Source organism: Marmota monax, unplaced genomic scaffold (assembly GCF_021218885.2).
Source record: "Marmota monax isolate L192 unplaced genomic scaffold, Marmota_monax_Labrador192_F-V1.1 WCK01_AAM20220418_F8-fsc00018, whole genome shotgun sequence".
Taxonomy (NCBI): Eukaryota; Metazoa; Chordata; class Mammalia; order Rodentia; family Sciuridae; genus Marmota; species Marmota monax.
The window spans coordinates 23,015,459-23,040,764 of record NW_026692201.1 but is presented as its reverse complement, the minus strand read 5'-3'; the positions used below and the strand labels follow the sequence as shown (position 1 = coordinate 23,040,764).

Genomic DNA, 25,306 nt, shown 5'->3' with positions numbered 1-25,306 from the left:
GACAGCTTGAGTCATAATCTTATTTTATCTTTGCTTCATTGATTCAGCAATGAAAGCAGTCAGGCCAAGAAGGTCATTAGTAATTTAAGCTTCTGTCCATCTACTGAGGAAGCAGAAGGTTTTCAGCCTGTAGACTGGTCAGCTGTATCCATTAAATTCACTGAGAAATTACTAAATTCTACCTTTGCTTAGTCTGAGTGGCTTGTGCCAGAGATAGTTTGCACCATGTTATGCACACTGCTCCTAAATACTGAATGGATACAGATCCAATCATCTGAAAATTCCACTTTCTTCAAATTTGTCAAAATGTAAAATTTTCCTGACCCACCCCTAGCCCTTTTTAAGAAGTCAGGCTGTTAACAACACTGACCATGGTTTATTAAGCAAATTTTATTTGTTGGATAAGATTACAGTTTGCTTCAACCAGAGAACATAGCTTGAAGGATTACAATAAACTGTTTGGAATACTACAACAGCAAATGTTTGTGGTTTTAAAATGTACAGATTTCTATTGAAAAAAAATGTATTTCTGAGTTTCAATAAAGCAGAAGATACTGATCAAATATTCTAAGAAAGTTAGAATTTTATTTGGGCTGTATTTTTTAACTCTATGCAGCAAATTAATTTTGCCCCAAAATGATCTCTTTGAGGAATCTGATTCAGTTAGTGTTTTATGAATCCCTAGCAAAGGAACTGTCTTAAGTGGAGGACAACGGGCAGGTAGCACTGTGGACTTCTGCAAATGTCAAGACCATTAGGCCTTGGATGTTTGGATGGGTTATGAGAAGAGGTGGTGAATCCATGGGACTGTGAGAAAATGAGAGTCTGGACCACTTGAAAGCTGGTGGCCGAGATGATCAAGAGGTAGTTACGTATTTGCCCTGATTTCTGCCTCCAGAGAGACAGTCCATGGAAGCCAAGTTTTGCATGGGAGCCTGGAGTGACCCATGAGGATTAGCATTTCCTTAAATAGAAGTGCATGGGATATTCACATAAGTTCTTCCAGAATGGTGATGTAAGCTCCAATTATAAAGCACTCATTGCTGGACAAGAATTTAGCTAGTTTCTCAATGCCAGAAGAACTGTACTTGCATAGTAAATATCACAGCAGGTATGTTTTCCCTTAAGGTGGAAAGGAGCCAAGGAAATGCCCCAAGGTATGCTGCCAACTAGTGCTTGGGTGGCCCCTACTTCCCTTAAATATTTTATTCTCAGTTAAACAGATTGAGAATTTCATGTGTGTTGCTTCATCCCATCGGACCACAACTCATCTTATTTGTTGCAACTATTATCCAGAGAGTATAAAAGACTGGATTGGGGAACAAAAAAGCAAGTTATACTAGTATTCACTGTAAAGAGCATGAACCAGAGCTGCTTCAGCCAGCTGAGCCAATGCAGAGATTCAAGGATTGGATGAGATATTTTCAGTGTTGGCTGATTTTTTTTTTTTAAATCCAGGGGCACTTAACCACTGAGTTACATCCTTAGCTTTTTGTGTGTGTGTGTGTTATTTATTTAGAGACAGAGTTTCACTGAGTTGCTTAGGGCCTCGATAAGCTGCTGAGGCTGGTTTTGAACTCGCTACTCTCCTGAGCTGGGAGAATGGGGCACAGTGCCTGGTTGATTTTTCTTAAATAGGAGAAGTTACCAGAGGTTTCTAAAGATATCCAAAATTCTAATATAATAACAGTAGTGTCAATTTTTGTTTGCGTAATATATTAATGAACAGTCCTACTTTACCCTCCATATGAAAAATTATATTAATAAAAAGCTCGCAGGAAAGAGACGGAATGACATATTGCCTTTAAATGAACATGCTGTTGGAAAGAAGCCTCAGAGCTAAGGTAGCAGATCATTAATACTGAAAATGAAAGAGCAAATTAAACTTCTGTCTGTTTGATCATGGAAAAATTGAAGCATATGTGTCACCTACAGTTTGCACATTTTCCCTTAGTCTTCCCTGCTAATATTTCAGAGAAAATGTGTTTTCCAGCATTAAAATAAAATCTGAGGAAATGCAGTGTCAGAGAACAGTCTCTTTTCTCTCTTGCATCTGCAGAGGCCAGGCCCTCTTTAGAGCAGAGTGGAAAACAACTATAGGGCCATTTGATGGCTGCTGGTAACCAAGGCTGCTTTTTGTGCAGTCTACCATTTGGAAGCACCACTGAGAAGGCCTCTTTTTATCCTATTTTCCAAGCATCAATTGGGAAATATTTTACATTTTGTTCAACAGCACAAATGGCAAGCATATCATTAGTGAGGAAATATCAAATGAGGCTCAGGGACAATTGTGTCCTTCAGGGTCTCTGTATTCTGAGTACAATTCAGAATAATTCAAGGCCCCCCCCCCCCCAGAATCCAATGTTCTCTTTCAATTAAAAACATGCACAATCACAAAAAAAATAGCTTTCAAAAATAATTTTAAGAACTACTTTCAACATTTAAATAAAAATGGATAAGGGATTGTAAGTGTTATTACAGATTACCAGTCAAAATTTTCCAGAATGAGGCCTGAAAAGGTCCTTTAGGCCCTTGCCCACAGCAGTTGCAAAGCAGGGAATTGTTATAAAAGCAGAATTTTGGGCCTCACCCCAAGGCCTACTGAATCTGAATTTACATTTTAACAAGATATTTGAACAATTCATGTTAACACTAACATCTCAGGAGTGCTGTTCTAGGTGAACAGCAATTCTGAATTTTGTCACTGATTTAGGAGAACACTGTTTCCACATGAACTCAAATAAAATATAAATCTCTTTGGGGGAAAAAAAGATTTTTATGTAGGAATACCCCCAAACAAAATGTCTAGAGGGGTTAGGAAAATTATAAAGTATTTAGATGGATGAAAACAAACTAATGGCTTATATCCTGAAAACAAGGGAAAATTTTTAAGCAAAGACAGAGACACAATTGAGAACAATCCCCAAAATTCCTCAAAGTGGCAATACCTTTGGCATGTTGGATAGTGCGATGTGTCTGCTCTCTCTTCTTATCTTGATTGAAAAGTTGGCTTTGAACAATGGTTCATCAAAGCAAGGAAAAGCCATACGTGCCTGGGTTGGCTGAAAATCTGTTACTGCAATTATTCTGCGAAAAGACCCCCCACAGTCAGAAGACGCAAGTGAAACCAAAAATAAATTAGTTCATACCTTCAGCAAACAGTTTACTAAAACTGGAGATGCTGTATTTGATTTCTCAAACTATAGTCTTAGTGAATCCAGATTTTCCCTCTTTGAAGAAAACAAGGGTAAAATCTTACTCAGTGTCTCTGCCAATCATGATTAATGCTCACTCTTGAGCACTCCCCATTATTTCCATACACTTGTGTCACACAAGAATATTGAGGCTCACAGAATTCGAGTAAACTATACCAGGATCCTTAGCAAATCAGTCTCACACCCAGTTAAACTGGCCTCAAAATTGAATAGGAAATTAGTAGTTCAGTTATTGTCTTGGAGCCTGAGGAGGCTTCAATAAAATGTGCGAATAATTATATAGATGAGTGATGTCGTAGGTTGTGCTTCCAGGAAGGGAATCCCAAATTACTAAGAATATGCTGTCAAGATGAGGCAGTAAGAAAAGAGGAAAAGCTTGCAAGGTGTGGTATTAGGCAAAGTCCCAGCCTCAGCCTTATTCCCAGAGAGCTCTGGGATGGAAACTATACCTTCGAGTTGCTTTCACTGAAGGCAAGGAGATGGGCTCTCATATTCTTGTATCACCATTGGTTAAGGCTCTCCATGTGGCACCAAAGTCCCTATTTCTAAATCTATTTGCTGGCCAGCAAAGCTCCTCCAGTCTTCAAATTGTAATAAGTCATAGACAGTCTAACAAACCCTGTATTCCAGCACTTCAGTAATATCTGAAATTGTGTAATTATAAATTTATTGCTTGCATTTTAAATTTCAACTAAGCAGTATGCCTGGGGAGCAGAGAAGGGAATAATAAAAAATCTCAAGTGTCTGATAAAAGACAAGGGGGCCATGGGGAGAACAGAGGGGCTATAGAGATAATTTTACCTCAGCTTCTTTTATTTTCTGATTCTGGTTGGGGAAACGAGGTTAGGAATGTAAATGATTTACTCAGAGCCTCAAGTTTTCATTTGAATTCTGTAGCAGGTATTGCAAATGTAAAGGAATTCCAAGCGTCTGAAATAATTTTCACTAATGTGAAATTTGGGTTCTATTAAGTCTACATTTGGAAAAGCAAGGAAAACAAAACAAATAAACAAACAAACAAAAACACACACAAAAAACCCCTGAACCTTTGCTATTACACAATTACTTTTAACTCCACATGCATAGTAGTGATTTCCTGCTTCTCAGAAGAATGATTGTCTCCTGAATTATTTGTGTGTGTATGTGAGTGTGTGCAAAGAAGAGAGAGACACGAGTTCTGTCAGATTCAATCGACACTGTGCAGCATATTATCCCACATGTCGATCTTTTAGATGACTGAGTATGAGCAGCCCTGACTCATTAATTATAAGAGTAGTCAGATACAGCCTTCAATTAATGATGGAAGGTGTGCTGGAAAGTCCTCTAGCTCTTACTTCAGATATGTACCCCTGCAGTCTCCCACATTTCCAAAAATATTATCCCTAAAATGTATGACCTTTGAATGGACCACTTTTTACTTAAAAAAATAAATAAAACAAACAAAGAAAACACCACTGGTTTTATGGTGCTTTAGTGACAAGGAGTTGACATGTTTTGTTTCTAGTACTGTGCTGGGCCTGAGCACAGGTCCCTGAGAATTGAGTGCAGTGAGTGTCACCAAAGGGAGGGGAAAAGAGCTGGGCCAGGAGAAGAGATGGGCCAGGGAAAGAGCTATGCTATGTGGACTTGAGGCCTCAGTGGACAGTGAACACCCAAGGTGGGGAAGGAAAAGCAAGTATGTAGAAGACTCTGATAGTCATCTGCTCAATATCCATTCACTTTCTTTAGTTTTAAACTCTCTGCTTTTCAAAATTAATGTCCAATTCAACTACTTTGCTCCAGAACTAATGTCACTAGCTTGGCCCAAATTACCATAATTTCTTTCCTGAATAACTGTAATGACTTCCCAAATGATTGCTCTAATTCTATTTTTTCTTATCTATGACATACCCTACCATGGTTTGGTCTGGCATATCCCCTCAGTAGCTCATGTGTTGAAAGCACGGTCCCCAATGTAGCAAGGTTCAGAGGTGGGCTTTTAGGCAATGGTTGGACTATGAGGACTCTAACCACATCTATGGATTAATCTATTTGATGAGCTAATCTGATAAGTGAATGGACTATGGCGAGGTACGAGTTATAGGAAGTAGGTCACTAGGGGTGTGTCCTGGCCCCTCTCTTTCTGGTTCCCAGCTGTCATGAGCTGAGAAGCTTTCCTCTGCCATGATATTTCTGCCTTGGATCCAGCTGACCATGGACTGGATCCTCTGAAACAGTGAGCCAAAATAAATATTTCCTCCTCTAAGTTATTCTTGTCAGGAATTTTTATCATAGTGATAAAAAGCTGACAACACATACCCCATGATAAGGTTTGATCTTCATAAAGATCAAATTTATGATCAAACCAGATCATAAATTGTGATTTATGCACAAACCAGATCAGAACCTTCCAATGACTTTCCTTTGAACCTGAGGCTCTAAAACTCTACATGACCTTGTTCCTTTCCCCCCTGTCACTCCCTCAACTCACACTGGCCTTCTTTTCTCCCTCAGCCCTACCTTAGAGACTTTGCTCTTACCCCAAGGTGTTCTCATGATTCCCCTGTTCACTCCTCGCTCTCTCTTTCAATTCAGGTCTCAGCTCAAATGCATCTTCTCAATAATAACTTCCCTGCCAACTCAACTATATTTATCTCAATCCCCAGATATGCTTTTTTCTTATTGTATCACTTTGTCTTATTTTCTTCATAGTAACTATCATTTACCTTGCCCCTTTCATTTATTTTCTTGTCCTCATAGTCTCTTTGACCATCTCTTACTACTGTGCTTTCAAGGTCCGTAGCCTTGACTGGCACACAGTATGTGTTCTGTGAATGTGAGATGACCAAGTAGACCCTATTTCTTAGTTCTCCAAACATATTTCTCCTTTGCCACTGCCTCCTGGGTTTGAATGATACTATGTCCTGCCAATGTGCACTTTCTCACTTCCTCTTTTCCAATCCAAACCTCACATCTCCTTCTGGTGTTGACTCACCTTCTCTGGGAAGCTGTGCCTATTTCATCCCTCTCTGTGAGGTCCATTCCTTCCCCTAGCATATCAGCATGTTTGTCTTATCAGTCTTACACTGGCCTCTCCTTGAATTGCCTTATTTTCCCTCCAGCTGTTTATGCCTCTGTATCCTGTCTTCCCATTCCCACTGTACTTAAGAAATAGTATAGTTTATCTCTCTTCCAAGTTCCCCACAGTGTGTTGGGTTTCTTATAAATGATTGCTGAAGCACACTACTGACAAAGAAATGTAAGCCACAAAGAAAGTATGACAAGAGACTGTAATGACTGATAAGATCTTACCTTGTTTCACCATGTAGTGTTCTGTAGGTGCTTTTATAAAACCCTTCAAAACCATTAGCTAACTTTCCCTGAAAGTCAATAGCAACATAGTATCTCAGGTCAGCCATAAGTTTCTCTGGAACCAGCAGTGCAATTTGTTCATGAGCAGGATAACTCAAAACATGAAGCTTTTTCCCTGGTTTCTTATCTCTTAAATCTTCCTCTGACTGAAGGGTGGCATTCATGATTTCAAGATCTTTGCAGTGCAAGATGATAAATTGGGTGGTATCTCTGACCAAAATCTCAATCATCTCAGATGCAACAAAGTCCAGAGAGGTGAGATTTGGGTGGACAAAAAGGTCATAGTGGAGAGGAATGACACTGTTTGGGAGCCTTAGGTGATACCAAGGAAATGGCTCCCCATTGGTAGCTACTGCAAAAGCCCCAGGGTCCTCACTGGACTGATAACTAGATGATACTGAGAACTGAGAACAAATGCTTAGTTTGGGCAGGATTACTTCTGAGCAGCAAAATCCTATGTAAATATTAAATAATAGTTTTCTCTGTGAATTAATCATTGCTGAAGAGTGGAATATTAAATCTATTCTTTAGAATACAAGCTAACATTCAGGGTAAATCTCATAGTTCTTCATCACACTTTGGCTCCAGTTACACCATCCAAGATCCAAACAATGTTTCAATAGATAGATTTAATCTAGAAGAAAAAAAAGACACTTAAAACATGAAGAAAAAAATTTCAATTCACAAAAACTTAAAAGCATAAAAAGATATGCATGGATGTGAAAGACTATCAGAAACAAGCCAAATATCCATTAAATAAAGTAGAAATTAAGCAATCATCTGGTTATTATAAACAAAAGTCATTTTAGGCTCAAATAAAAGGACCCTTCCTTAAAATTGCACATATTGGATCCCCTTTGCATTCCTGAGCAATGAGCAAAGGACAGGAGTATAAATTCATTGATTGTTAATACTAATAACATTTTTTTACATCATCTTAAGAGTATGCCTGAATGCCTGAAAATAAATTGAGCAGGATGCCTCTATCTTGCCTTAAAAAGTAGTCACAAAGAATTCTGTATAATTTTTTATACCAGATATTAATTTTATTATTAATGGTATTGAACTTAATCTCTTTTCATAAATAATATCATCTCAATGATTTTATTCTATGGCTACTGATATAAAGGATGCAATAGTTTTCCATTACTTTTTAAAATGCAAATTCAACTGAATTCACTACTTCTGTAAATACAACTAAAGTAGTTTCTTCATATCAGAAAACAAAATTAGAACAAAAAGTTTAGTTAATTTAGGCTGTTCATCTCTGCTTCCTGACCTGCCACTTGCCTCTATTTGCCTTTCCTTGCTCCAACTTAACCTCACAAATTGTTTTTTTTTGTTGTTGTTGTTTGATTAATCATTAACAAGTACTTCAGAATTAATTATCCAAATAATTATTTCAATTTTCCAACTTTTAATGTTCATACAGATCAAAGGGCATATTAAAGGAAAAAAAAGAGAATAAAAAATGGATAAATAATGATGCTTCTCTTTCCCTCTTAAGAAAAACTTTAAATTATAGTTACTAAGAACCTCTGATGAGTAAAATAATTGGTTTATTATTTTGAATTTCTGAGGATTTTACAAAATAGAATGGTTTATTTGTTATACTGGGCTTTGGAATCACAGCACCCAGATTCCAACAGGAGCTTCACTTAACCTACCCTGTATGGTAGATGTTCTGACTTTTCAAACATTCATTTCCTCATCTATCAGACAATGCAATGATTATATCCCCTTATGTGAGGAGAATTAAACTAACTAATCCATGTGAAGAATTTGGCATAGCACAGCTATTAGCATATAGGGAATATGCCTGAATTCCAGATCGTAAGTTACTGCTGTGGTTACTGTAATTTGCATTTGTTGGCTTACATGAAGGACTACTCTGCTTCTCTTTAGCACACTCTACCAGAGAGAAGTGTTTTTTTTTTTTTTTTTGAGAGTGAAGAGAAAAGCCTTGACATTTCCTCAGATAGTCTCTAATGTTAATCTGGCAAGGATTTTAAAGGCCAGCTAGTGCAAGTTCTTAATGTCCAGATAAAGAAACTGAGGGTGAGTGACTGTCCCAAAATCACACAAGAAGTTTGAGGCTGACTCAGGACTAAAATACACTTTTCTGGCCCTCAGTATAGTGAACTTTGCATTACACTGCCTTGTACTTTAAGGAACATTGCAACAAACAAAATATTCTGGGATTGAAATTATAAGAATTACAAGGAACACATGGGAAATGTTTTTTTTTTTTTTTAAATCCCTGAAAAGGAGAGAGTCAGTTCAGCAGAAAGTCTTAAATCAAGTCCCATCCCCAAGTGCACTCTTTCCACTAAAGCAGTACCAGAGTCACCCTCTTTCCCCAGTCTCGGCTCAGATGACAAACTCCCCAACCCCAATATGAACAGATTTCTATCTTCAGGTTAGGCCACTATTCTCACTGAAAATCTGTGATTTAAAGAAAAACCCAAGAAAAATGCTGATAAATTACCTTGATTCACGCTGCTGCAGATTTGAAAGGAGGACACTTTATTATTGCTTTCACTTTCTCTTCTAAGATTCAAAACTTTGCATACTTCCTGATTACAGGGCTAACTAGTTCATTATCATGTAGGTACGAAGGAAGCATAAGACAAAATGTTCATTTCATAAAGCACAAAAACTTTCTGCAGAATGCACCAATAAGAGACTTCGGAGTAAAAGCCAGTTGGTAAGGTAGGCTCTAATTCCAGTATTTCTAATGGCTGTTGCTCCTGCAATTTTGTCTTCCTCATATCCTTATTTCAGAACTTTAAGAACCTACTTCATGTTTTTTTTTTTTTAGTAATAAGTTATTTTAAGCTAAGATATTGAATTCCACTCTGTGCTCTGTACCTGGTTATATGAAATATTACCTCTGTCCATCTACCCGCAACAAAGTTAACTCCAAGGTTGCCATTGAACTCCCTGTCAGCTTCTAAGGCCTTTACCACAGGTGATTATCCTTGGCTTTTCCATGTCTAACCTCTTGTGTCTTGATCACAAAGATCTCTTGGATCTCTCTTTCCTTCTCTCTCTCTATTTTTTATTCTATTTTATTTATTGTTATATATGACAGCAGACTGCAATTTAATTCATATTACACAAATAGAACACAATTTTTCATGTCTCTGGTTGTATACAAATTAGAGTCACACCATTCATATTTTCATACATGTACTTAGGGGAATGATGTCTGTCTCATTTCACCATATTTCCTACCCCCAAACCTCTTCCCTTCTACTACCTCCCCTTTGCCATATCAAAAGTTCATCTATTCCTCCCATGCTGCCCCCCCATCCCCATTATGAATCAGCATCATTATATCAGAGAAAACATTTGGCATTTGGTTTTGGGGGATTGTCTTAACTTCACTTAGCATTATACTCTCCAACTCTATCCATTTACCTGTAAATGCTATGATTTTATTCTCTTTTATTGCTGAGTAATATTCCATTGTGTACATATACCATGTTTTCTTTATCCATTCATCTACTAAGGATATCTAGGTTGGTTCTACAGTTTACCTATTGTGAATTGTGCTGCTATAAACATTGATGTGGCAGTGTCCCTGTAGTATGCTGTTTTTAAGTCCTTTGGGTATAAACTGAGGAGTGGGATAGCTGGGTCAAATGGTGGTTCCAATTCCCAGTTTTCCAAGAATTCTCCATACTGCTTTCCCTATTGGCTGAACTAATTTGTAGTCCCACCAGCAATGTATGAGTGTCCTTTCCCCCCCACATACTTGCCAACACTTATTGTTGTTTGTATTCATAATAGCTGCCCTTCTGACTAGAGTGAGATGAAATCGAGTGAGATGAAATCTTATAGTAGTTTTGATTTGCATTTTTCTAATTGCTAGAGATATTGAACATTTTTTCATATATTTGTTGATTGATTGTATATCATCTTCTGAGAGGTGTCTGTTCAGTTCCTTGGCCCATTTATTGGTTGGGTTATTTGCTTTTTTGGTGTTAAGATTTTTGATTTCTTTATATATCCTAGAGATTAGTGCTCTATCTGATGTGTGTGAGGTAAAAATTTGTTCTCAAATTATAGGCTCTCTATTCACCTCACAGATTGTTTCTTTTGCTGAAAAGAAGCTTTTCAGTTTGAATCCATCCCATTTATTGATTCTTGATTTTAATTCTTGAGCTATTAGAGTCTAATGAAGGAAGTTAGGGCCTAATCCAACATGATGAAGATTTGGGCCTACTTTTTCTTCTAATGGGCACAGTGTCTCTGGTGTAATCCTTAGATCCTTGATCCATTTTGAGTTGAGTTTGTGCATGGTGAGAGATAGGGGCTTAATTTCATTTTGTTGCCTATGGATTTCCAATTTTCCCAGCACCATTTGTTGAAGAGGCTATCTTTTCTCCAATATATGTTTTTGGTGCCTTTGTCTAATATAAGGTAACTGTAGTTATGTGGGTTAGTCTCTGTATCCTCTATTCTGTACCATTGGTATACAAGTCTATTTTGGTGCCAATACATGCTGTTTTTTGTTACTATTGCTCTGTAGTATAGTTTGTTACTATTTTGAAGTCATATGTTTCACTCTTCCTGCTAAGGATTGCTTTAGCTATTCTCTCTTGTTCTTAGCCAGGTGGAGCTGGACCTCTAACCTCCTCATCACATTGGATGTGGGCCTTCCACAAAGATGACATCTCTGCCATTGTTCTCTCTCTTTATCCTTTCTAGTGCAGATGTAGCTCTTCTCCTTGCTCATCCCACATTTTTTCCCACTCTGATCTTTTCTTCAAGGGTTCTGCTGCTATAGTCCCAAAAGCCTGATACTCTGGTACAAGGATATTCTGCCAACAACTCAATATTTTGTTTCCCAAGATCAGCACCCTTTCCTGATTATCTGTTCAAAGTCTTCCTCTATTATTTATTATTGGATTATATAGTTATTTTGATTCTGCTGTTCTCCAGTTTGTTACCAAATCTTGTGGATTCTTTCTTTTTAATATTTTTCTATCCAACATCTAAAAATTCTCACAGCTATTAAAGTAGCTCAAGTCCTCCTCACTTCTCACAATGGTCTCACACATGTCTCTTTAAAATTTTTTTTATTAGAGCTTTATAGTTATACGTAGTAGTTGAGTTCATCCTGATATACTCATACATGCATGGAAATGGATTTCAGTTCATAATCCCCCTCTTTTTCCTCTTGTCCTTTCTCCCCTCTCCCATTGTCCTTCCTCTATTCTACTAGACTTCCTTTCACACATCTGTTAATTTGTATTTGATTAATTATTCATGTTATCCTATCCTTCCCTTCCCATTTCCTTTATTTTCCTCTAGCTTCCACATATGAAAGAAAACATTTGACCTTTGAGTTTCTGAGTTTGGTTAATTTCACTTAGCATGATATAATACATTGCCATCCATTTACTGGCAAACACCATAATTTCATTCTTTTTTATGGCTGAGTAGAACTCGATTTTTTAATATGTGATATAGATATTTGCTGATTCCATAATTTAGTTAGTGTGAATTGTGCTGCTATAAACATTGATATGGCTGTATTGCTGTAGTACACTGATTTTTGATCATTTGGAAAAATACCAAGGAGTGAGGAAGCTGAATTATATGGTGGTTCCATCCCTAGTTTTTTAAGGAATCTCCATACTGCTTTCCAAAGTGGTCATACTAGTCTAAAGTCCCACCACCAATGTACATACTAGTCTAAAGTCCCACCAACAGTGTTCCTTTGTCTTCACAACCTCTCCAACATTTATTTATATGCTTGATCATTGCCATTTTGACTGGAGTGAGATGAAATCTTGGTGTTGTTTTGATTTTCATTTCCCTGAATGCTAGAGATGTTGAACATTTATTTGTTCATGTTTTTGTTGACCATTTGTGTTTCTTTTTTAGAGAAGTTTCTGTTTAGTTCTTTTGTCCATTTATTGATTGAGTTATTTGGTTTTTGGTGTTAAGTTTTTTGAGTTCTTTGTATATTCTGGATATTGATTCCTTATAAGAGGGGTAGCTGGCCAAGACTTTCTTTCATTCTGTAGGCTCTTTCACAATGCTCAAGCAGGTTTTTCTGGCTTCTCAATGCAGGATGGCTAGTTGTACAACATCACCAGATTATCCTTTCAACTGCTGACTGATAATGTCTCCCTACTCAAGATGTTCATCTTCTTTACAAAGAGAGGGGGTTCCTAATGTGGAGACCATGGGTGGCCAGCAGATAGACTATGGGACAACCTATGTTTATTTTGTTTAGATACTAAGGCATTGGAATGCAATGCACTCCTGCATGTGTTATTTTCAAGTGAATATAGCAAGCTGAGCTGTCACTCTTTGGCAGATCCTTTACATGCTTTGTCCTCCTGTGTATCTGCTCTTGCAATACTGCATTTTAGTCCAAGATCTCACCTTGCCAAGATTATATGCTAATTAACTCCCAGGCCCTATTTCCCCATCTCTTATCTTCTATTATTTCAACCTGAATATTATGGTTTGAAGTGAGGTGTCCCCAAAAAGCTCACATGTGAGACAATGTAAGAAGATGCAGAGGAGAAATGATTGGGCTATAAGAGTCTTAACCCAATTAGTGAGTTAATCCCTGCTGGGATTAACTGAGTGGAAACTGAAGTGATAGGGTATGGCTGGAGGAGGTGGGAATTGGAAGCATGGCTTTGGGGTATATATTTGTATCTGGCAAGTGGAGATTTCTCTCTCTGCTTTCTGATCATCATGTGAGTTGGTTTCTTCTGCCACACTCCTTCATCAGGATATTCTGCCTCACCTTTAGCTCCAAGGAATGGAGCCGACCTTCTATGGGCTAAGACTTCTGAAACCATAAACCCTCAAATAAACTTTTCCTCCCCTAAAATTGTTCTGGTCAGATCTTTTAGTCACAGTAATGAAAAAGCTGACTAAAACACTGAATGAACAATTTGATGAAGTAGAGAGGCAAAAATCAAGAAGTTAATCTAACCTGGGGCTAGGAGCACAAGGCTGAAAATGGAGTCTCTAAGACTAGCATTTCATGTGCTTAGAAGGGTATCAGGGATGAGGCAGAGGGATGGCTGGAAATAGTGAGTAGAAAAAAGAGACAAAGAAGAGGAGGCTTGGGCTGGGGTTGTGGCTCAGTGGTAGAGCTCTTGCCTAGCATGTGTGAGGCACTGGGTTCAATTCTCAGCACCACTTATAAATAAATAAAGTACATTGACAACTAAAAAAATATTAAGAAAAAAGAAGAGGAGGCTCCAGGGGCTTATTCACAGAGTGAATTCTGCAGGAGGAGGGACTCTCCCCTGCCCATTGGAACAAAGATGGTGGTGGAGAATGAGAAAACTTGGAGATCCAATTGAGCTACAGAATCCCAGAAGAGACAGTTGAGTAGAATCCGAATACTTCATAGTGTACTTAAGATGATTTCTCATCAAGGGTTTCCTAACTTTTGTTTTTCTTGATAATAGAATAAGCTTTGGGATATTTGTTGTTTAGAGAAATCAGATGTCTCACTTTATACTTCATCGTGGTTTCATACTTGGAAGAGTCTTTCCTTGGCTTTTTAAAGAGTAACAGTCCTAAATCAACACTGAGTCTGTACTGCCGCAAGCCAGGTCCATCCCCTAAGCTTGCTTTATTTTTCTCCTTAGTATTTATCAACACTTGATAACACACGTGCTCACGTGCATACATGCACACACACACACGTTTTTAATATTAATGCATATTTGCTCATTTGTTTGTTTTACCTGTCTCCCCTCTAGAACACAAGCTATTTTCAGGGACTTTGTCTGCAGCTGAATGCAAGAATGCACTTTAAACGTTTTTAGTTTTTCTTCTCGTATTGCTCAACACTTGTTCCGTGTTTCAGGGTACTTTCCATTTCTGGTTGAGCCCAGTATTTCCTCATCTTTACTGAAGCTCTGCTTCATACAACAATAGATTATCTATGTGACTTTTTGAGTGTTCCTTTGTAAGTTACTTATCACAATGTAAATGCTACTTCCAAGAAACTAATTTGGAAGTGACACATGTTTTCCTTTCTACTTCCTAACTAGGTAGGGGCTCTTGTTTGATCAATTTTACTGGTTGTTATATGCTTGTGCTTCATATTCTCCCCTAAAGTATCAATTCCTCATGGCTAGGACAAATACTACTATGTCACTCTTTCCAGCACCTGTGAGGTTATTATGCATATCACAAACTCTCAACAAGCAGATAAGAATGAATAAGTTGCAGTGAATTTTCCAAAGAGATGATATTTACTTATTTGTCAAAATGTTTTAAAGATTTGATTAATTTTTTTTTTAGAATATGGAACACTTCACGAGTTTGCATGTCATCCTTGCGCAGGGGCCATGCTAATCTTATCTATATGGTTCCAATTTTAGTATATGTGCTGCCGAAGTGAACACAAGATTTGATTAATTTTTACTGAAAACTTTCTTAAATAGGGCTGGGGTTGTGGCTCAATGGTAGAGCACTTGCCAACCACATGTGTGAGGCACTGGTTTGATTTTCAGCACCACCTATAAATTTCATTTATTTATATATTACAAGTGTTTTCATCCTCTTTTGATGTTCTTAACAGATTTAAATCCTAATGACTCAAGCTATTTATTACAAACTGGACCTCGTTATCAAGAATTGGGTTTGAGTTAACTTTTTAAAATTACTCCCTCATCTCCAAATTAGAATACTTTCTTAAATGATAAGCTTTCCTTAATTATTACAGAGGTTTACAGTCAATCTCAGAATTAATTTGCGACAATATATAAAAAAAGTTTATCAATTTTTTATAAACTTTAATTTTTTTTTACTTGTGTCAGTGACTTTTATAATAATACTCAGTGGTTATGTTGTAATAAATTGGCATCCTTTTGATGTAAATGAGAGGTAATGAGACTTGATGTTGCTATCTTTTTGAATCCTTGTTGGTACTATAGAAAGTTTATTCTGCCTCTTCCAATTTTACCAAATTTTATTCACCCTGTGCTTTCCCCTTCAGTTACTCTCAGCCTCTGCCCTAGACCTGTTTCAAGGTTATTGCTTCTAATGTGCTGTAAGTAAAGAATTAGCAAGTGGAGCTAGTTGGAGGCATTCAGATGACTTATCATTTTCTTTCTTAATGCCACCTGTTTACGGATAGGAGAAATGACAAATGGCCTCCTTACAAATGAAGTGTTACTGTATCTCTTACTTTCTTTTACAAGCAAGGCTATTGAATTTTCTCCCCTTAACATAATCGTTCATGGCTTGGCCTTTGTCAATACTAGATGCTTGTCACTGTCAAAACAGCCCACTCACAGTTTTATAAACTGCTTCCTTCTCTTTGCCTTCCACTTTATTTCAAAAGAATCTATAAAAATCTGTTACAAGTACTTTGAAGAATCATTGCAGTGCCTCTGTTCATTTTTATATAAAATGGTGGCAAAGACTATAATATATTTTTTCAATTGTTTAATTTAAAGAGAAAAATGAAAGTTGTGTTAATGCAAAGATTAGGGCCTTATGCAAAATACCAGGGATGGGGGTGGAGGGTTCATCTGGAAAATAATTTCTGTAGCCTCTTTTAAACTTACACAGTTTTGGCAGAAAATTAAAACAGTACAATCCCAGAATTTTAAATCAGTTCTGACAGGAAGATGGTTTTTCAAAACCTGACATTTTCAGTATGTCTTTCATAAAGAATTTCCCAAAAACAAAACCAGAAAAGTACAATAATAAAAATCTGACATTGTTAAAGTAGAACAGAAAGATAAATAAGACTGACATTAGACAACTGAAATTGTACCACATTTAAAATTCTTATTTAAGAGCCAAAAGAAGAATTCTGATCCCTTTATCATTCTCCTGTTAAAGATAACCTAAATAACTGATTGTACATTTTCAGACAAAAAGAAAAAGTGGTTAAAATTAACCAGAGTGATTCTAAGCTCTGAATATACTTTGAAAGTAAATTCTGTGTTTTCAACTAATTGATAAAAGTTAACTGATTAAACCAAATCAGTATTATGTTGGCATCTTATTACTTAAGGATTTACCTTAAAAACAAACAAAAAAAACCCTATAATAACCTATACTTCTGGCCAAGATAGAATAAGGGCTCTGATACATCCTTTCATTTGAAACAAACAAACACCCAAAAAATGGACAAATACTAGTCTATATCTTTTAATCTATGTCTTTTGCAAGACAATAAATATCAGACAACCAGAAAAGGGAACAAATATGGAAAGCCGGGCAGTGTTCCCAGTTTCCTGCCTTGAGAGAGATCTAGGCTACTTCCTAGCGGGGAAGAATCCTTCCAATTGAGGAGACAGAGTCTGAGAAAGCAAAGAAACTAAACTTACAGTTAATAGTGTAAAGACAAAGAGAACTGGATGTAGGCAGGCTTTGGAAGCCCACTAAGGGTTCCTCTTGAATATTCAGCTGATCAATGATCAACACATGTGTGTAAAAGCTAGTGGAACCAGAGACTGAACTATTGGAAAAGATTAGAGGTAGCAGGGCATGGTGCTCACACAGACAGAAATAATGCTTGTATCCACCAGTCTGACTGGAAAATCTCAAGATGAACTGAACAGTAGGTAGAGTATACTAAGTACTCTACAGTACTGGGAGGTAATCAGTTCTAGATTAAGCTCTGTTCTAATCTACCCAACAAACCTGAAAAGCAAGATATAATATGATCATATTAATTAATATAACATAATATTTTAAAACTATTTCCAAGGAACTCAAATGTGTCTCTGAACGAAGCTCAAATATATTTGTAGTAATTTTTGAAAAATCTACCACCCAATTGGGTATAGAGGTGGGTAGTAATTTTTTCATAAGTGGGGTTCATTATTCATTGCAGCAAGGGAGAGAACATACACCATGGGAAACCATGAGGCATCTCAGCAACAGAGGGTCAGAAAAGGCTTATTATAAGTAATGTGGGAGAGTTTAATGAAATAAGCCTTGATTTTGGTTTAGATGTTCTCAGGAAGTAGGAGTAATTCTATCACGGGAATCTTAGGAAGGAAGGAAGATCAGACCAAGGATAAGGCTATTACTGGTAAACAAACAGCAGTCATTTGTGTGGCCTAGACAATGTCCATACTTGCCTGTATTCAGATATAATTATGGAGTTGTCTCGTGTTTGTACTTCAGAGTCACAGAGTGGTTTTGTGTGAGGCTGCTGCTCTGTAAAATTGCTCACCTTCAACACAAGGCCTGGCTGTAAGCCTGCCCAGGTCTTGGATATCAGGAGCTGCTTTTCTTTTACTCGCAGCCGATCTTAGATTCAAATCTTATACCCCCTGGTCTTATGAGGCTGTCAAAGGGTTAGTTAGCCTCTTATTTTCTCCCTGGGGATCAATAAATACCCCTGTGGGGATGTGGCTCAAGCAGTAGCGCGCTCGCCTGGCATGCGTGCGGCCTGGGTTCGATCCTCAGCACCACATACAAACAAAGATGTTGTGTCTGCTGAAAACTAAAAAAAAATAAAAATAAATAAATAAATAAATACCCCTGTGATATCTTGATATCTTGGAATCCATACTCACTGCTTGGATTTCCACTATTTCTAAAATATTGGCTAAGTTGTTCTAAACTGTCTTTTTAGTTTTGATGCTATAAAAAAAAGTTTTTAATATTTATCAGATTTACAGTTGTGGGAATTGTGCAGCCAAATGTGCTGTTACCGCCATGGGACCACCTTTCCCTTGTCTCTATCTAACATGTAGAATTGCCCAAGCTTCCAATAAGGGTTGACTAGGCCTATTGCCTGGCTTCTCATCCTCATTTGATAGAGCCATTCAATCAGGCTAAAAGTCTGATCACTTTACAATAGCCATACAGAGGTAATGGTCAGACCAGTGTTTTCATCACACTTAAGTTTATCCTCCCTAACTCAGCAATTCTTCAGCTACCAGACAGCATTTTGCTATCTAGATATAGCTACAAAACAAGCCTCTTGGACAGCTCCTCTTTCCAGCCAGATTGCTGCTCCTACTACTCTATTCTATAGAAAGTCTGGATCTATCTGTTATCCTTTAACAAATATGTAAGTTAAACAAACATGGGTGGGCTCATGGTGTATGCTTGTGAAAATATGTTGAATAAGCTAATTCCCAACTTGGATACAGAAGGAAATAGAGGCCTTTCTTTTTTCTCTGGTATAAAACGACTTAGTATAGGGTAGGGGGAGATGGGTATATATTTTTGAAATAAACAGTTATCAACTAGAGAAGTCATGGATCTTAGCCTTGAGGCCAATGATATTCAATATAACACTTAGTTTTCTGAATTACATTGAAATCAAAAAGACAAGACTAGTCACCTTATTCCCAGAGTAAAACAACTCTGCGTAATCTTAGTTATGATATTAAATTCCAATCAACGTTATCTAGTAGTCAAACATCAAATTCTCTTGAAAGGTAAGAGGAGCAGTAGGAGCTTCATCTAGTGGTAGCAAGTGTAACTGCAGAGGATCCCACAGAGCCAACACTGTAAACACACGTCCTGTGGTCTATAAAGGAATTGCATATGTTTATATTAGTGCACAAGCTAGACCTAAGATGATGAGATATATAGGTAAGCTTGATCTTTTGCTATGTGAAGCTGAGAATGGGGTCGTGGTGGTGGTAGTGGTGGTGATGGTAAAAATTCACAGGATTCTGTTACCAAGTCTAATTTGGATTCTTGAGTAATTTATTTTAGAAGTATATTCTAGGGCCAGGAGTGATGGTGTCTTCCTATAATCCCAGTGGTTTGGGAGGCTGAGGTAGGAGTATCATGAGTTCAAATCCAGCCTCAGCAACTTAGCAAGGCACTTAGGAACTCAGCAAGACCCTGTCTCTAAATTAAAATATATAAATGTGTGTGTGTGTGTGTGTGTGTGTGTGTTGAGAGAGGGTGTGTTGAGAGAGGCTGAGGGTGTGCTTCACTGGTTAAGCACCCCTGGGTTCAATCCTCAGTACCAAAAAAAAAAAAATTCTATTCTAGGGAAGTAGCTTTCAGATGTGAATCCCCCCACAGTATTATCAGCACCTGAGCATTGTTAGAAGTGCAAATTCTCGGTCTGTCTCCAACATAGTGAATCAGAAACTCTGGGGATGGTACCTAGAAATCTGTATTTAAATAAACCTTCCAAATGATTTTGACATTCAAGAAAATTTGAGAACCACTAGCTTAAGATTAAGAGTTTAGAATTTTAAATGAAATAGCCTCTCTTTATATTCCAGCTTTATTTCTGAAATGGCTAGGGAAACTTCAACAGTATGTAGCAGAAGTGACGTTATGTTTCACAGCTAGGGTACAGATTAAAGGTCTCTCTGCTATAGAAGAGTCATGCATTGGCTTTTAAGTTTGCTGTGGCAGCAACTAGGACATTAGCAATTACTAAGGCAACTTCATCCATCAGGAAGGACATTGGTAATTACTAAAGCATCTTCATCTAAAGCAAACAAGGCCTGAGGACAGGAGGGGCACACAGACTACGTTGGGTGTGGTATAAACATCTTTAATAAATGTTGGTCCTAATTATTACTACTACACCACACATTATAAACACTGATGCTTTTTCCTTATTTTTGCCCCACACAGCTGTGCTCTTAATACTGAAATTAATATGAATATTGAAAAATATACGGATCTACCTAAAAGCTTTTCTGGGCAAAAGTCACAACCAAAATAAGAGTCATGTTGTAGAAATAAATTATACACAAATTAATTACAGAGTTAAGTTTATGCTGACCTTTAGGAGGGGGTAGAGAATTTAGAGAATATGATCACTTGACTGAAGAAGAATGTAGAGCCTTGGCATAATGAGAGGATAGAGGCTGGTGGGGGGGTGTGTGGCAGGGGTTAAGCCATATGGATAGCATTCTTAAGCTTGATTAGTATTCTAAGCTAATAACTATACAGGATCTAATTTACTAGTGAATGCATTCGTAAATATACAGAAAAGTAAGCTTACAAATAGCATAACCAATTACTGTGAGTATGCATATTTGATAGATTTAATATGAAAAAGTAGTTTTGTGTGGGGCACACACAGAGTATATAAACAGTTAAATTTTTATCAGTCTGGGTGCAATGTACTTGAGGAAAAAAAAAGTTGTTGCCCAAGCCTGCTAAAAGCAATAAGGTTTGGAAGACCAAATTGCAATTCATGGGTGAACCACATGTTATATGCTTGTTAGGGTTTGGATCTAGAATGTCCCCCAAAGACTCATGTGTTGAAGGCTTGGTTCCTAATGAGCAGTGGTCAGAGGTGGGGCTCTTTGAAAGTGGTTGAATTATGAGGGCTCTGACCTCATAAGTAGATTAATCCATTGGTGGATTATTGGTTTGATGGCTTTATTGAAAGGGTGAAAACTGTAGGAGATGGGAGCTAGCTGAAGGAAGTAGTTCACCGAGGCATACCCTGAAAGGACATATCTTGTCCCTTTCCCCTTTCTTGCTCTCTTTCTCTCTGCTTCTTGGCTGCCATATGCTAAGCATCTTTCCTTCACCATGCCCTTCCACCATGATGTTCTGCCTAGCTTCAGGTCCAAAGTAATGCAGCCAGATGGCCATTGCCTGAAACTTCTGAAACCATGAACCAAAATAATCTTTCCTCCTTTCAGTTGCTTTTCTCAGGTATTTGTAACAGGGATAAAAAGTAGACTAACACAACGGGGGTCACTCATCCATTCAAAAAGCATTTGTTGAATAAGCTCTGGAACTAGATTGAAGCATGTGGGTGGTAATGAAATTAAAATATAGAAAAAGAGATTTTGGAATACTGGTGTGACACAACTAAAGCTTGAAGTAAAATATATACATATATATAATACTATTATATATACAATGTAGGGAATATATACATCTCAAAAATAAGCTAGTATTACCTTGTTTTTTTAGGAGATTAAAAATATTTGAAGAGTATCTGAAAACTTTGCTTATTTCCCAATACTGATTACCAATACAGAAAACAAAACCTCAGATATATTGCTTGTAAAGAACAAATTATTATTTACCAAACATTCTTACCTGGTTATTTTTTATAACACTTTGGTAGCTTGCTAACTTGAAGCAAATCTTGGATTTCCTAATTCATTTGGAACTAGTTTGCACTTAGGAAAGAAGTAAGACTTTCATATGTATTTATGATGAGAACTAGAGCAAAAGCAAACAGGTTTCATAATACCAGTGGGGACATTAAACACTGGAAATTGACCTCCCTCCAAGATGGACATGGCTGCATACTTCTATTGCAATTTTAAATAGAAATTTTCCATAAGATGCAAGTCTTTCATGATTTTCCTGTGTCTGCAAGAATATCCAGAGATCTTTCTCACAATTTGAATCAGAATTTTACTCATTTAGAAGATATAAGAAGAATTGAGAAGGTCATATATCATTTTGAGGGGAAAGAATCCAGCATTCTGTCAGGGACCATATCTCATTCCCTCAGTTAAAATGCTAGCCTTGGAAATTATTGGCTAAAAGACCATAGAGAGAGTTCCAGAAAGAGAATATGAAAGATAAAGAACTAAAAATAAAATATTAGCTTGAATCTAAAGTTTGTTTCTGGTGATTTAACTCTCTGCTTAATCCCCAAATGTCTTTCAAATTATTGGCTTACATTTGCATTTGTCTACCAATAAGAATCTCATTGAATGCACATTTTTCTATACAGTGAACTTCTAATAAAATTTTTTAATTTTCATATTTTTATTAGTTATCGATGGACATTTATTGTATTTACTTATTTATATGTAGTGCTGAGAATCAAACCCAGTGCCTCACACGTGCTAGGCAAGTGCTCTACCACTGAGCCACAACACCAGCCCTAATGAAATATTTTTACCTAACGTATGTAAATCAACTTGAAAAATTATTTAACCTATCAAATCTTTCCAATATTCTAAAGAAATTATTATCGAATTTGTATCTTTGAGAGAACCAAATTCAAACTATCTGATATGACACCATTGACTTAAAAACAGATTTTTTTTTTCCAAAGCTTTGCATCCCCAAGGGATTATATAAGTCTCTTGAGTAAATAATTCATTCAACATTTGTTTTATGATTTTGTTTTGTGAAACAAATCCTAAATCTTCTCCCACAGTTGAAATATGATGTCTATTTACAGTCAGATAGAATATTTCTGTGCAATTTGTACTAACTTGGTGCATACAAAAGGTGGTAAAGTCATTTTGCTTTTGCACAGTCATATTTTATGTACTGAGAAATATGTCATTTTGAATGCACAGACATTTTCTTTGAAGTGCTGAGAACAGTGAGTGTTCCTTTTTAAAGAATAAGGAAGCATCTGTTTGCCAGTCTAGGGAAAATACAAAGACATACGGGCTTAACATATTTGACATAAGTTAACTAACTTTCAGCTCAGCTACTATGTTAATAGAGCAATCTTGTTGTTTTGGAATGTCACAGTGTCAAATCACTATTCAACTTTACTTAAATACAGGCAAGAGTAGCAACATTATTCATTTAGAGATTTTTTTTAATGTGTATGCATTATTGGTAAAGTGTTCTATTTGGTTCTGTCAGGGAGTCAAACGACTCTTCCCCTGCTTGTAGCACCTCATGTACATATAAATATGAATGTACGAACCTTTTAAAAATCACAATAAAATGGGTGCATATAGTAAAAATCAAACAATGGAAAATTAAATTAAAACTAACACTAGTTCTCCCTAACCTTCCTACTTTCAGTCACTCTTCTTAGAAATAACCATTTTCAAGTTATTTTTCTGATTTTTTTGGTCTTCTGATGGTTATTTCCCTAATTTAAATATTTTGGGCCATTATATCTTAAAGTAGGCTTTATTGAGTCTCTACTTTAAATTATGCAGATTTAGTTTATTTTTCTTCATCTCAATTCCCCCCCCCTTACACTTTAAAAAAAATATTTTTTATAGTTGTAGATGGACAGAATGCCTTTATTTTATTTGTTTATTTTTATGTGGTGCTGAGGATTGAACCCAGTGCCTCACACTTGCTAGGCAAGCGCTCTACCACTGGCCTCAGCCCCAACCTCCTACACTTTTGATTGCTTTTATTTTAGTTTCTCCATTACCTTTATATCTTTACACAGTATATGTAAACCTTGGTCTGGGATCCTATCAACTTTAGACTGTGTCTCTTCATGATAAAAAATGTAAGGTAATTATGCCTAAAATTTTTTGCGTATTTACCGCATGCAGATACTGTTTAAGGTATTTGTATAAATTGTCTTATTTAATCTTTGTAGCAACACCAAGAGACATCATCCTAATTTACAGATGAGAAAGCCAAGGCACGGACGATGGGGAAATGACTTGCCTAAGGTGACAGTGACAGCAATGTGAAAGGGATATTTAAGGCCAGTAAGTCTGAATTCAGACCCATGGAGTTCCATTACCCATCCCCACCACAGGATGGTGTCCCTAAATGTCTCTCTGCTCTTCTCACCTTCACCCCATATTTGGTCAACCATATCTTTACTTTTATAGGTTCAAAATAGCACTTATAATCCATCATATAATCATATTTAAATCTGTCTTTTCCCCTACAGGTCAATTCTAAAAGTGGAAGATCAATAAATGTATTTTTATATAATGACTGTGCAAATATTCCCAGAAGAAACAAGAGGTGCACCAAGGTATTTTATTTTCTACCTCCCAAAATATTTGAAGTTCTTCCTTCATTAATTTCTTCCTTCATATGTTTGAGACCTATTTTTTAAAGTCCATTTAGTGTTGGATACCTGTAGGGGTGGAGATGAATGCAGTGAGAAACAACAATGTTGTCTAACCCACAGCCTCTGTATAAATTTGCAGTATAGAATTTTCATTCCAGCAGGGGTGGTGGAAGCACTTGAAGAGAATATGGAATACAAACTGGGACTTACATGAGAATTTGAAAAGGGGGAAAGGGCAAATTGGAAGTGATAGAAGTGACAGTGATGGAATTAAGAGAGAGAAAGAGAGATTTCCAAGTTTTCTGTTTAAAATCGATGATTTGCTCTAGAACAAAGCGATAGAATGATTGTATAATCATATCCAGCTTGAAGAACTGGTAAGAATTTCCACATAGAAATCAGGGGGTAGATAGAAATGTGAAGGGAATTTATGAAAAAGTTTGGAAATCACTTAAGAAGGCAATAAGGTCATGGTCATGACTGTGGATGAGTCTGCTAAGAGGAAACAGAGCTGGAAGAGGAGGGGGCTGAAGTAGCTTATATTTAGGGGAACAAGTAAAGGAAAAGAGAGCCAAAGAAGTCAGGGGAGGGATCATAAGAGCATGACACAGAAGCCTCTGGAGGAGAGTTTTGCAAAAGAGAGGGGTGGAAAGCTGCAAAGGAAAGGTGAATGGACATGATGCTGAGTCACCTGTGGGTGTGGTGGCTCAGATGACAAAAGACCCCTGAACTTCAGGAGAGGGTCAAAGCTGAATCCACATGGCAAAGAGACAAGCTGAATGGATGGAGTAGAGCTGTTGATGGGAATCTGCAGAGGCTGTGGTGTGGGGGCTCTGTAAGTGACAGAGGGTGGCTGTGTGAAGAGGTGTGGAGGATGATACTGACAGAAGAAAGCCTTGAGGCATGCAATGGTTACTTTAGGTGTCAATTTGACTGGATTAAGGAATGCCTAGAGAATTGGCAATGCATTATTTCTGGGTATGTCTGACACAGAGTTTCCAGAGAGATTTTGCCTATGCATCAGTGGACTGAGTAGGGAAGAAGTACTATCATATTGATGGATGATATTTAT

General features: G+C 37.1%; 2 protein-coding genes and 1 non-coding gene across 4 annotated transcripts in view; 1 reads left to right on the top strand and 2 right to left on the bottom strand.

The window, feature by feature from the left end:
• Erap2 (endoplasmic reticulum aminopeptidase 2) overlaps positions 1–9,180 on the bottom strand; it is a 38,264-nt gene extending 29,084 nt beyond the window's left edge. Inside the window, exons 1-3 of the mRNA XM_046428834.2 lie at positions 9,055–9,180; positions 6,507–7,200; positions 2,949–3,087 (exon numbers count right to left, since the gene is read on the bottom strand). Coding sequence (XP_046284790.1) covers positions 2,949–3,087; positions 6,507–7,063 — 696 coding nt within the window. The 5' untranslated portion in view covers positions 7,064–7,200; positions 9,055–9,180. The remainder of the gene's footprint in view (positions 1–2,948; positions 3,088–6,506; positions 7,201–9,054) is intronic.
• The window catches only part of Erap1 (endoplasmic reticulum aminopeptidase 1), a 105,660-nt gene continuing 89,511 nt past the window's right edge, over positions 9,158–25,306 (top strand). For both annotated transcript variants that reach the window (XM_046428841.2, XM_058574728.1), the window contains exons 1-2: positions 9,158–9,278; positions 24,109–24,195. The gene's annotated coding sequence lies outside the window, so the exon portion shown is untranslated. The remainder of the gene's footprint in view (positions 9,279–24,108; positions 24,196–25,306) is intronic.
• LOC124082825 (U6 spliceosomal RNA) lies at positions 14,862–14,968 on the bottom strand. Its single transcript, XR_006848494.1, has one exon. It is a non-coding gene; the product is annotated as a U6 spliceosomal RNA (small nuclear RNA).